Source organism: Ammodytes marinus (genome assembly GCF_949987685.1).
Source record: "Ammodytes marinus genome assembly, chromosome: 4".
Taxonomy (NCBI): domain Eukaryota; kingdom Metazoa; phylum Chordata; class Actinopteri; order Uranoscopiformes; family Ammodytidae; genus Ammodytes; species Ammodytes marinus.
In genome coordinates this window covers 32,827,321-32,840,033 of record NC_137233.1, presented here as the reverse complement: position 1 = coordinate 32,840,033, position 12,713 = coordinate 32,827,321, and the positions used below count along the sequence as shown (strand labels likewise).

Sequence of the window (12,713 nt, the reverse complement as noted above, 5' to 3'; positions counted from 1 at the left end):
TTAATGCTTTACTACACTAAAAAATCACTTTGAAGTGGAGAGTCACCCAAGGATGTAACTTAACCCTCATTTACCATGTGGTATGAAATCAGAATGGGGAAAAAAAACATTTATTTCCTGGAGTGAGTTTTAAAGGGGTTTTTGAGTCCTCCACTCCCCCCTCAGACCTCCGACCTCTCCAAGGAGCTTTACAGGAGCTTTGACACTGAGCTCCATGAAAAGGGAGAAGGAGAATAAACCCCAGGGGCATTGTGGGAAGCAGCGATTGAAGAAGGAGAGCTTCTGGTGGTGGTGGTGGTGGTGAAGGCAAGGTACAAAAGTCAGGGAGAAAAAAAAATGGAGACGGAGAAAGAAAATGAAAGCAAAGCTAAAGGGATATAAGCACCGTGGGGTGATTACAGGCTAACTGGGTCCTTGTTTGTGATGCCTTCCAGATGGGGTCCTACTTTGGCTACGCAGTGGCAGCCACCGACATCAACAGCGACGGGTGAGTGATGGGGAGAGAAAAGTTCCTTTGCCGATTTTTCTATTTGGATTGTTGCATTTCGAGGTATATTTATGTCTGTGCACACATTCTATATGTAACTATTGAGGTTATTGTTTTGTGCTGGTTGCTATGTGTATCTCCATGAGTTTAGCTTTTGTGTCTGTGTTAGCCATTTCTCAGTGCCTGTGATTGGGGAGAAAAATAGAAAATGTGTGTGCGATATGTACAACAAGTTTATCTGTACTATTCCACCTTGTCAAGAAATGTTAAAAGAAATGGAAGAGAATAGGTAAGCTCAAACAGGAGGTCACTGAAACAACAGTGGGGCTTTTTGGAAAAGTTCCTCTCACATGCTCAGTCACCTTGTTACTCTCTAATGTGTCATTTTCTGAAAAACACCATGCGCTGTGCCCTGCACTCTGCCTAGAGTTCTTCTAAGGACAAACTTCTCTTTTGGCAAATTCCACTTCCTTAACTCTGGCGGAGGCACACCCTGGACACAATTTTTTTTTCTCTCCTTTTCGTGTAGCCTCTAAAGTGTTTTGGTGTTTTATAAGAATGCTCACCTCGTCGGTACTTGTACTCTATTTGGCTGTGACTTGGTCTTTTTGTTTTTAGCATTATTTTGGTATAATTGAGTCAGAGGGACAAACATGACTTTTACACATTTTTTCATCAGTCTTTTATCAGGAAATAGTCGCTTCTTCTTTCGTTGCGCCTTTCCCCTGTTTCACTCATCATGTGAATGGTTATTACAGACTCCACAATTCCACAGAACTTTATTTTACAGGAGATACTTAGCCTTTCCCAGATACCAATTATGTCCGCCTGAATTAAGTGGAAACTTATAATAAAGGAAGCCCAAGAAATCTAGACTACAGCCTAGTGCAAGAAAGTCTTGGATTTTTCCAACCTTAAAGCTGCTTCAGGGGAAATGATAGAAGTGGAAAACCAAATGTTCAATCAAAATCAGAAGATAATTTTCTTTTTACACATAAGGTAATTGCCTTGGTGTCACAGCTTTAATGTGAAGTCAGCGATTATGGAGAATGCTTGTTGTCAAATTCACTTTTTTTCAAATTAGTGAATGTCTCCTCACGATCGGCTATCTTTTTGTACTGTGTGCACACTCTGTAAAAAGATACATACCAGTTTACAGAGCCTAGGCTGTGTATTAACACACATTTTCTTTGCAGAGCACAAACGGTACGGACAGGTAGTAGCAGACAAACAGTGTTTGGACAACAAGCATTCCCCAAAATCGCTGACTTCACCTTTAAATAAGGAACTTTGAACCTAAAATCCACATGTCTCTTTATCTTCTCTCCATATATTCCATACAACTCTTCCTCTTCTTATGCTCTCCTCTCCTTTTATCTTCCTCTCCATGCCATGTCTTCTGCCTGTGCTTGGCTGCCCAGTTTGGATGACCTGGTGGTGGGCGCTCCCATGTTCATGCGCCGTGGGTCAGACGGGCGTCTGGAGGAGCTGGGGAAGGTGTACGTCTTCCTCCAGAGAGGCCCTCTGCAGCTAGAGCCAGGCCAGGCTCATCTCATGGGACAACAGGCCTTCAGCCGCTTTGGCACCTCGCTGGCTCCGCTGGGTGATCTCAACCAGGATGGATTCAATGGTAGGTGTGCCCAAATGTCATACACTTAGTAAACAATACTTACATTACATTTTATTATAGATTTTCATATTTTACTTTTCATTGAACCGTTACATATTGTTCAGACACAATATGTATATATATATATATATATATATATATATATATATATATATATATATATATATATATATATATATATATATATATATATATATATATATATATATATATATATATATATATATATATATATGTGTGTGTGTGTGTGTCTAAAGTGTCCCAAAGTGTATTATACATCCTCGATAAATTCAGTCAATTCATTGATTAATCAACCTACTTTTTGAAAACGGTATGTTTTATTCACATTTCAACATTAAAGGTGCTCCAAGGAACTTTCAGTTTGTTTTCATTCTTGCACCCTCTTTGGACAAAAGCGGTAGTGTTTTTACTACGCCAGCTGTTGTTCCTCGTGAGCATGCCCATGACAAAGGCATTAAAAAAACTATACAAAAATAGCATTATTTGCACTGATGGTCACATTTTATTGTCACATGCAATGTATGATCATCAGAGGAATTTAAAAGTTCCTCATTTTACCTTTAACATTTTCTGGTTCCAGTAACTTTTACCCACACAACCATGCTTAGTCCTTCCTTTGTACTCAAAACACGTTTTAATAACTATGCTGTAAGCTGCTGTGCATGTAAGCTCCAGCTACACACATATATGGGTTGTACAGATTTTGAGGAAAAATTTGGTTCATCACATGATCTGTTGTTGCTGTTTTACAACTAGACATGGCCATCGGCTGTCCCTACGGAGGAGACGACCAGCATGGATTGGTTCTCATTTATAATGGTCATGGCGAAGGACTGATGGACACGCCCACTCAGACTCTCTCTGGCCAATGGGCATCCAGCTCTTTCCCAGCCAGCTTTGGCTTTGCTCTGCGTGGCAACAAGGATGTGGATAATAACGGCTACCCAGGTACTGCAGAAAGTATCCCTGTTAAAGGTGGAGTCAGCAATTCTGGAGAACGCTTGTTGTCAAAATAAATTTTGGTCAAAACCATGATTATCTCCTCACAATCAGCTACCTGTCACCGTACTGTGTGTGCGCTGATAAAAGATCCATTGTTCATACACAGCCTAGGCTCTGTAAACTAGCATGTTGTTTTTTTCACAGTACAGACAGGTTGCGGAGTGGATATTATGAGGAGATATTCACTGATTTGGACCAAAAGAGATTTTGACAACAAGAATGTGCTGACACCAACACTAAATGGTCTCCTGTGATGTGTTTCATTTCTCTTCACGTTCCCGTCTTGCAGATCTGCTTGTTGGTGCTTTCGGGGCTGATAAAGCGGTGCTATACAGGTACGTTAAAGCACATATAGAAGTGTAGTAACAACTGTGTAGAGCATTCTTTTTACTCTTATTTCTTCATTTGTCTGTGTGTTTCGACCAGGGCTCGGCCGATAGTGAGTGCCAGTGGGTTTCTTACGGTCCAGCCAACCATGTTCAACCAGGAGGAGAAGACTTGTGAGCTGTTCTCAGGGAATGAGACCATCACTGTGTCTTGGTATGGGCATCAGCATTTTCCCTTAAGAAAGTTTAGCTCCACTGATGTGTTAATAGGAAGATCATACGGTTTAAACCAACGTACAGTGTTTGTAATGTATGGAATTGATGGGAATGGTTTGACAAAAAGGCTTAAGAGTATAGACAGAGCTCTCTCACAATAACAGAACATGGAAAGTCTTGCACAACACACATCTTTTCATTCCAGCTTTCCAACTTTACCTCAAGACCAGAATGTCAAATGACTTCATGTGTGCCACTCTCCTGGCCAAGCTCTCTCTCTCTGTAACTACACATTCAGTATTCTTAGATCCAGTAATGAAAAAAAGGATCACTCATGGGGCTTTTAATCCCAATGAAGCTCTTTCCACAAGTTACATTTTAAATATCATATTAAATGTGGAATAAAAGTATTTAGAATGCTGGGAAAAAATATTGGCTGTTGAAATAAGTGAGTCTTGTTTTCATGTTTGTTTGTGTTTTTTTGCTGCCATGGAAATAAAAAATAAAACTTAAGGGAGAGAAAAAGGAAATGGACACTAGTAAGGGTGGAAGGATCTGAGTTCAGTCATTAACACATATTCGGTTGGAAAATGGTTGTAACTTTTTCACAAAATGAATGAGGAATGTGTCCACTCATTTCTTGTTGATGCTTTAAAGTTGTTATCCCTTATAAGGTTTTAGTCCTGGTCAATTTGGCCTGTGTTTACCATGGTAACAGCCCGAAAATGACCAGTTTTGTCTGGTTTTGATGACATACAGTTGATGAATGGTTGAACAGCTCCTGTGGCTGCCTCTTCACAATAAAAGCCTCCTACAACGTTCCGTCGTTGAGACACTTTTAATGTGATGTAGCAGTAAAATGGTATATTTTGATCAGCTGTACCTGTTGAGTTACATGCCCTACAGTGATAAAATAACAAACATGAATGCTGCATTGCATATTGAATCATTTCTCCGCGCATCCGTCCTGCTTAGATAGGCTTAGATGGTTTTAAACATGGGATTTTATGAGAGGATTATTACTTAAAATAATTATTACAATTTCTTTTAAATAAAAAAAAGTCGGTCGGCCTATACACAAGTTATGTAGAAAATAAAGAGGAGTTCCAAATCCCTGTGAACACATCTGTATTAAGCTCAGTGTAAAAATGTGTTCCTTCACATTTCTTTCCGTCTGTTTTTTTAAACCTCCAGTGTCAGCATCAGTTTCTGCCTGCTGGCTAATGGGAAGCACCTCCCCTCTCATCTAGGTGAGCCACACACACACACACATGCACGCAGACACACGCACGCAGAAACACACACACACACACGCACGCAGACACACACACACGCACACACACACACACACACAATCACAAACACACACACACACACACACAATCACAAACACACACACACACACACACACACACACACACATGGTCCCCATTACCTTGCTTTCTTTGTGTAGAGCCACAAGTATGCTGGACCTCACTGTGGTCAATTTGGCAGTTAAGATCAAGATAAAAGAAGAGTCATGTAAATGCAGGAAAACTTGGTGGGCCAAATGCTTAGCAAAGTGTGTGTGTGTTTATTGTAAGTGTACTATCTGTGTTTCAGTGCAGAGTTGTTGTCATGTGGGCTGCATAAAACACAAAGGCGCTTTACCATAAGAATGTTTACCACTGTACCGTGTCTTTATTTGCATGTTGCGATATGTCAGTGAATGTAGAGTGTGCGTGCATATTCGTACAATCACATGCCTTTTTCTGTGTTTCATACAGGCATATAGATTGTGCATATTCACTGTTATTCTTCTCTTAAACGTGTGTATATTTTTCAAGGCTTTGCGGTGGAGGTTGAGTTGGACAGTGTGAAGCAGAACCAGAGGGAGTCCATTAGGAGGACCTTGTTCTTGGACAGCCAGCAGCCCAGTCTGGTGAAGACCTTCCGCCTCGCCAACGGAGAACGCTTGTGCCATGAGGGCCAGATCTATCTGCGGGTCAGTCTTTAGCTTTCTTTGCTTTTTCCCTATCAATGTCAGGCAGAGTGGATGTCACTTGTTTGAAATGTTGCAAATACCAAAACTATTTAGGCATTTTTCTATCAAGTTGGATTGACAAGGATTAAAAAAATATTGAATGCTATACCGGCTCTGTGAGCCCGTACTTACTCACAGTGTGCATAGGTGCTTTTAGCCAAATGCTAAAGGCAGCATGCTCACATTGACAATGCTAACGCTAATGGTTATCAGATATGTTTACAATTGTCACCTTCTTAGTTGGGCATGTTAAGCATGCCGTGACGAGAATGGCATTAGTTGTGCAGGTGTTGGACCATTTAAAACATTGACCTGATAATGGCGTGAAATGAATGTTAAGGGATCACCAACATGATTAGAAATTAATCAATCAATCAATCTGGACCAAGTGCCGGCCGGATAAACCATCCGTGGTGTGAGCGTGACAAAACACACCTTTTAGAAGTTTCTATTGAACAGTGGTTAAGGTACAATGATTTTGTTATTGTACAACCTAGGTGTTGTTGTTATAGACCAACAAAGCCATAGGTTTATAACACTGTTATCAGCACCACCATCATCATGGAGTTATTGGAGAAGAGCTCCCTTATGGAAAGTCCAAGTGGAACAGTGAAACACCCAAAGAATCAGTTAGTTACTAGCTCAGGGATCCCAATCCCAACATGAATTTATTATGCTGTTCCCAGACTAATGGGGGATGTTCAGTCATGTGAGCAGCTCTGGTGAGGACTTGTTAACAGACATTTGAGGTTTTAATGTCTATTAGACTGCTCATATAGCTTTTATTTTAAATTTGTATGTACCAGGCGATAGATTTGACTTGTTGAGACCTCCAGGCTATCTGCTAGACTCCAACATACAGCTGTTTCCAGGTGACCACTTGTTTCAATGTAGAAACAAAGGAAGAAATAAACGTAATATTACTTTTATTTTCAGGTTTTATGCTGCCATGTAACGATGGTAAAACAAGGCACATTATATTACAGACTTATTGTGCTCTTAACTATTTCCGATCATCTAAAGCCGTTATGCCTTTCATATCTTTTTTTACAAACGTTCCGGTTTCTTAATCCTGGCCCCTCAGGATCCCCAAAGCCCTGCCGCTTTTCATTTGGGCCGTCTAATAATCAGGGACTATTTTGCACCTGCTACACCAGGTGAATGTAGTTAACTCGGTAGGACAGAGGTTAACGTCATTTCCTAACAGACAAGGGTTTGAAGTTGCCGTTTGAAGTTCTATTTGAGGGTTGAAACTCCCTAGAGTACCAATCTTGGCATCACTCAGTGGTGGCCCCTGTTCAAAGGGAACGCCTGACCAAAACACTTTAGTCATATTTGTGTACGTTCACTCTAAGGACATAATGGTCCAGGGAGCGTTGACTCTTTGACAGGATAAGAGATAGTTTGAGTAGAATCCTGCCGACCATCCACTCACCTGTCAGTCAACATGTATCTGTGTGTGTGTGTTCAGCATCTGGTCCTTGAACTCTTTCTATAAGGTGGGGGGGGGGACGTCATTGTGGCTTGTCCAACAGACATGTCACATCTAAGAAAAAACATAAAGGTTAGGCCCCTTTGTTTACATACCCTTTGTTCACAATCAAGTTTACAAAGCCTAGGCTGTGTATTAACTCCAGCTTTTTTTTCCAGCGCACACACACAATACGTACAGGTAACGGTTCATGAGGATCATTGTCATTCAATGATTCTGACAAAAAGTGATTCTGACAACAAGCGTTCTCCAGAATCACTGACTCCACCTTTAGCACAAACTAAATCCTACATTGAAGCCAACAGTTGCCGTAACATCTGCTGTTGATTTTGTGACATCTTCTTGACTTGTACATTTACTTGGGAAACAGGCTTTCACAACAATCCCCACTAAAAGGCAGGACATTTCTACCCTGACGACAAAACTTCTAACCTTCTTTTTGCTCCCAATCCCAAGTGTCTGCTTGTTTCAGAACATAGAGAACTGACAATACATCACAATGATACACCAAGCCAAGGTTTATCAGTGTGTGGAGACAATGTGTGTGAATGTGTGTCGTTCACATTAGCTAGCTACAGTACTCACAAAGTCACATGCATGTTTCTCTGTTGCAGGGTGAAGAGGAGTTTCGGGATAAACTCTCTCCCATCTCCATTAGCCTGAGCTTCAGTCTGGATCCTCATGCCCCAGTGGACCAGCATGGCCTCAGACCAGTCCTGGACTACCAGACAGAACAGCTTATAGAGCAGAAGGTATGTACAGTGGATCAACATATCACATCAAGTATATTATGCCAATTTACCTGTCTTTGTGGAAAGACTTGAGGCAGTGGTGGATGATGCCATCTTTAGCGACTATAGATTATTGTCCTTGAAGGCCACCGTAGCTTCCTTAAATTCTCCGAACTGGAGGGGTAGACACGGAGCGTTGCAATCTAGATTATTCACCACTAGATGGCGCCCAAATACGCCTACATTACACCGTGAACCTCTAACTGTAATCAAAACTGTAAATCGAAAAGTTGTATTATATCTCACAGTTATCTGGATTCCTTTGAGTAATTATAGGATTCATCCAGAATCAGCAGATGAAATAGATTATAGAAAAATTGTTGGTAAATGGACTTATATAGCGCTTTTTAGATGATTTTCTCAGCTCCAAAGCGCTTTACAATTCTTACCACATTCACCCATTCATACACACACTCATATACCGATGGCAGTAGCTGCCATGCAAGGTGCCCTCTGAACCATCAGGAGCAATGTGGGGTTCAGTGTCTTGCCCAGGGACACTTCGACATGTGGCCGGTAGGCGGGGGATCAAACCTCCGACCCTGCACTCCAGAGGACGATCTCCCTACCCACTTCGCCACTGCCGCCCTAGTGGAAACCTCTGTGGGCTCATCCTCGGTCCAGTACAGATTTCAAGGTTGTTTATGAATCTGGGAAGCCATGAAGCACTGCTCTGTTTCAAAGCTATGCTGGTGTAACTTGTGTGTAGACTCGCAAACAGTATCCATATATCACCTGACCACACTAAACATGTTAGACCTCACCACTTACAGTATATGCCTTGCACTTTATGAATCAAACAAGACAGTCACCACAACGAGTAAGCCAGTGAAGAGAGAGAGCATATGGTAACAGATGGCGTGATGAACATTTTCCTAAACTCTTACCAAACAATTTAATATAATTTACAATTGGCTGCGACATAGCCTACATACACAGTGGTTCTCTCTTCTATACCAGCAAGTCTTCCACCCGTGTACAATACATTTTGCACGCATGGCATTGATTTGTATGGCATTGGTTATCCCTGCATTCTGAATCGCATACTTTCTACTATTTAGTATGGTAGAATAAAGATTTAGGATGTACCGATTCTTCTGGCCAGATTTAGGATGGTTAGAAGTACCCGGATGTCTACTACTTCCGGCCAAGATTTTTAGTGATGAAAACTGCATCCTATTTGGGCGATTCTGACCCATAATCCAGTGTACACGTGAAGTGAGGTCACATCGACGGAGCCTCCATATGAAAACAAACGGGGATGTGACGGATATAAAAGCAAGAGGCAAGATCAAGGCGCGATGTTAAGATGAAATAAAAGAGTAAAGGTATGTCCCAATTGTGGCATACTGCATCCTAACTAGATTCTTTTTATCGCCAGATGTAGTATGTAGAATAGAAAAAAGAAAGAGTATGTGATTCGGAAAGCAGGGCAAGTTTTTTTTTCTGTTTCCTATACGGAGAGCTGGGAGTTTATACAGAGGACTGGCGAGTCATAGCTCTGCGAAAACCCAATAATAGGGAGGGGCTGACAGCTCTGTTTGGGTGGGGCGGCCCCTTAGCTCTCACACATCTGGTTGTGGTTTGTTTATGTATGTTGCCAGTGGTCTACCCTGCTGAAGGGGAGAGACGGAGCTTGAAAACGTGCACATGTTTATGTGAGTGAAGTAAGGTGAAGTGAGTGTGTGATGTGAGTATGTGAGTGTACTTGTAAGTGGTTGTTTTTATAAGCACGCACCTACTTTTTTTTGTCAGCCTTGAAGGTAACACTATGAATTTCATTAGATGTTGTTTTCCCTTTTGTGAAATACATTAATGGGCGTGTGATCCAATGATCGGCTTTAGGGTTGAGAACATAGTGGGAAAAACCCTCCATGTTCAAATTAGACAGTTAGTAAAATGTCAGTTAACATTGTGTAGAGCATGCTGTGTTGAGTGGCCATAGTTGATGACAGCCCTACCAAGTCTGTCACTCCAAGTGCGTGCACTTTAAGGATTTAACTGACCCGATCAAGAGTTAGTAAAATATCAGTACGTTAAAAAATAAAGAATAGTAGAAAACAGCTGAAAATTGTGGGTTTTGCTGCTGGCAAACTCTTACTGATGATGTATCCAGTGCAATGTTTAATAATAGTTAGGTGTGGTTACACTGCAACAGGCCACAATTCTGACCACACCTACAGTTAAAATTATACTGTGGAATATTTTCATCATTTCAAACCCCATCATTCACAATATAAATGTTGTTTTAACTAATAGCTCTATAATACATTTACATTATAGATTTCATAGTTGCTGGTGATCTGCCATTTTGCACAGGTTGCACACCCATGAAAATGATTTGAAAACAATTTGTCAGATTAGAGAGTAATTCAGCAGCTTTTTATCTACATTTCTCAGTGAATAGGCACTCATGTGGTGGCTATGTTCTCTGAATGGGATTTGCAGGTTTACTATAAGCTCCCATCGACTTAAATGAATAGGCTACTGCTTGCCAAGCACAGCAGGTAAATAATAAGTTTCTAGTTTTGGCCATTCCTGCTTGTCCCATTGACTATAGGGATAACATTGACTATACGTAGGGATAACATTGCACAAAAACCTTTTTTGTACCAACAGTGTGCTTTATTCCTTTAAAGGTAGAGTGTGTTGGATTTATGACATGGTAAAAATGGAATATAATATTCATGAGTATGTTTTAATTACTGTAAAGTCACTTGAAAATTATGTTGTTTCTTTTATTACTTTAGAATGAGCCTTTTTATATCTATATAGGAGCAGGGCGCTGAGGCCGCCATGTTGCACCGCCATGTTTCTACAGTAGCACAAAACGGGCAAAGTTATTGGCCATACAGGTGTTTCTATATAGTGGGGAAGTGCACCTGTTGGGAGACGAAGAAAAATGACTATAGAATAAATAACTAAATACATCTTCACCTCGTCACTTGATTTTGTGGAAAGACTTGAGGCAGTGGTGGATGATGCCATCTTTAGTACCTTAAGCTGCTTGTCCTTGAAGGCCACCGTAGCTTCTGTAAGTTCTTACCAAGGGAGCGTTGCAATCTAGAATCTCACCACTAGATGCCCGATAATGTTGTGCTCATCTCCTGATCGTAGTAAGTCTTTAACATACCCTGCGTTCCGATTCGCATACTCTTTCTTTTTTCTATTCTACATACTACATCTGACAATTAAAACAATCTAGTTAGGATGCAGTATGCTACAACTGGGACATACTTTTACTTATTTATTTCATCATAACATTGCGCCTCGATCTTGTCTCTTGCTTTTATATCCGTCGTATCCCTGTTTGTTTTCATATGGAGGCTTTGTTGATGTGACGTCACTTCAAGTTCGCACTGGATTGTGGGTCAGAATCGCCCAAATAGGATGCTGTTTTCAACGCTAAAAATCTCGGCCGGATGTAGTAGACATCCGGGTCTTTCTATCCATCCTAAATCTGGCCACAAGAATCGGGACATCCTAAATCTTGTTTCTACCATACTAAATAGTAGAAAGTATGCGATTCGGAACGCAGGGATAGTGTGTGTTCCTGTCTGTTTTGGTGTGTAATGATCTATGGCCTCCTGAGTCCTTATTCCTGGATGTACAACCAGGGGACTTGAACCAGGGATCCTCACTGAGACATTGGTAACCATTGCCAGGCAGATTCGGTGCTCTCTGCAGACCTCTGGAGCATTCTTTTGGGAATGTAATGTTTCCCATGTGTTTGTTTGAGCGAGGAGGGCACAGCGACAGTGACAGCATAGAGCTTCATGGGAGAAATGGTGGACACAATAAAAGAGGGGGGAAAGAGAAAATAAAGGGGCACACTAACAAAGACAATACCGGTCTAGTAAAAATCACAAATCGCATTTGTCTTTTACTGTGTTTTTTTTAGAGAGCAGATTCAGCCCTCATTGTCTTTTAAATGGGACATTTTTCAGTCCCTGATTTGATCCAATGCTTTGTCCGCAAAAATGTCACAGTTCTTTGCGATGGAATTCGTTGTCCTGTCATTTCTCCTCAACCTATAATGTGTTTTTTCCCACATGTAAAGAACATGTTGTGTTTGTATCCTGCAAACATGAAAGGATGTGCTGCTTTCACACACACAATCCTCTTGGCTCACAACCGCTTGTTTCAAATATTGTTATAGTTTTTTGGCATAAAGTATATATGGAGGATATGCATCGTCTGTATCCTCTCTTGTCCTTTCATTAAATCATGAATCTGGCGTGCTGGCTTCTGTAAACATCCCCTTCCTTTTTCTCTCTCTCTCTCCATACGGATGCTGTGTTTCCTCTGTCTCTCACACACCCATCATAATCCTCTTTCATTTTCTTTCTTTTCTTTCTCAGGTCCAGATTCAACTGGATTGTGGAGAGGACAACATCTGCGTCCCTGACCTGAAGCTGGCTGTTTATGGGTGAGAGGAAGTAACCCCTTTCTATCGCTCTACCTGATTCAACAAACAAAAACTTAAACGGTCATGCAGTGCTGCTAACCCCACCACAGTTCAGGCAGAGAGGTTGCAGAGAGATTCATCTTGTTACGTTTGGAAAAGCATTTGCAATGTGAAACAGACCAGTGCGTCTGAAAGCTCTTTCCTCTGTTGCACTGGCAGCCAGGCATTTGAATTGTGTTTTAGTGAATGAGCATAGTGGTGCAGTCTTCTTGCCTGAACAGACAAGTCAAACAACACCATAGGAACCACACACAGAC

General features: G+C 41.2%; 1 protein-coding gene across 1 annotated transcript in view; it reads left to right on the top strand.

Moving 5' to 3' along the window:
- Nucleotides 1-12,713, top strand: part of LOC307249128 (integrin alpha-5-like) — a 61,841-nt gene that overhangs the window by 27,500 nt on the left and 21,628 nt on the right. The window contains exons 11-19 of the mRNA XM_080025762.1: nucleotides 435-487; nucleotides 1,909-2,117; nucleotides 2,895-3,086; nucleotides 3,430-3,475; nucleotides 3,567-3,680; nucleotides 4,877-4,932; nucleotides 5,509-5,666; nucleotides 7,812-7,949; nucleotides 12,350-12,417. Of these exons, the coding sequence (XP_079881888.1) occupies nucleotides 435-487; nucleotides 1,909-2,117; nucleotides 2,895-3,086; nucleotides 3,430-3,475; nucleotides 3,567-3,680; nucleotides 4,877-4,932; nucleotides 5,509-5,666; nucleotides 7,812-7,949; nucleotides 12,350-12,417 (1,034 nt within the window). The remainder of the gene's footprint in view (nucleotides 1-434; nucleotides 488-1,908; nucleotides 2,118-2,894; nucleotides 3,087-3,429; nucleotides 3,476-3,566; nucleotides 3,681-4,876; nucleotides 4,933-5,508; nucleotides 5,667-7,811; nucleotides 7,950-12,349; nucleotides 12,418-12,713) is intronic.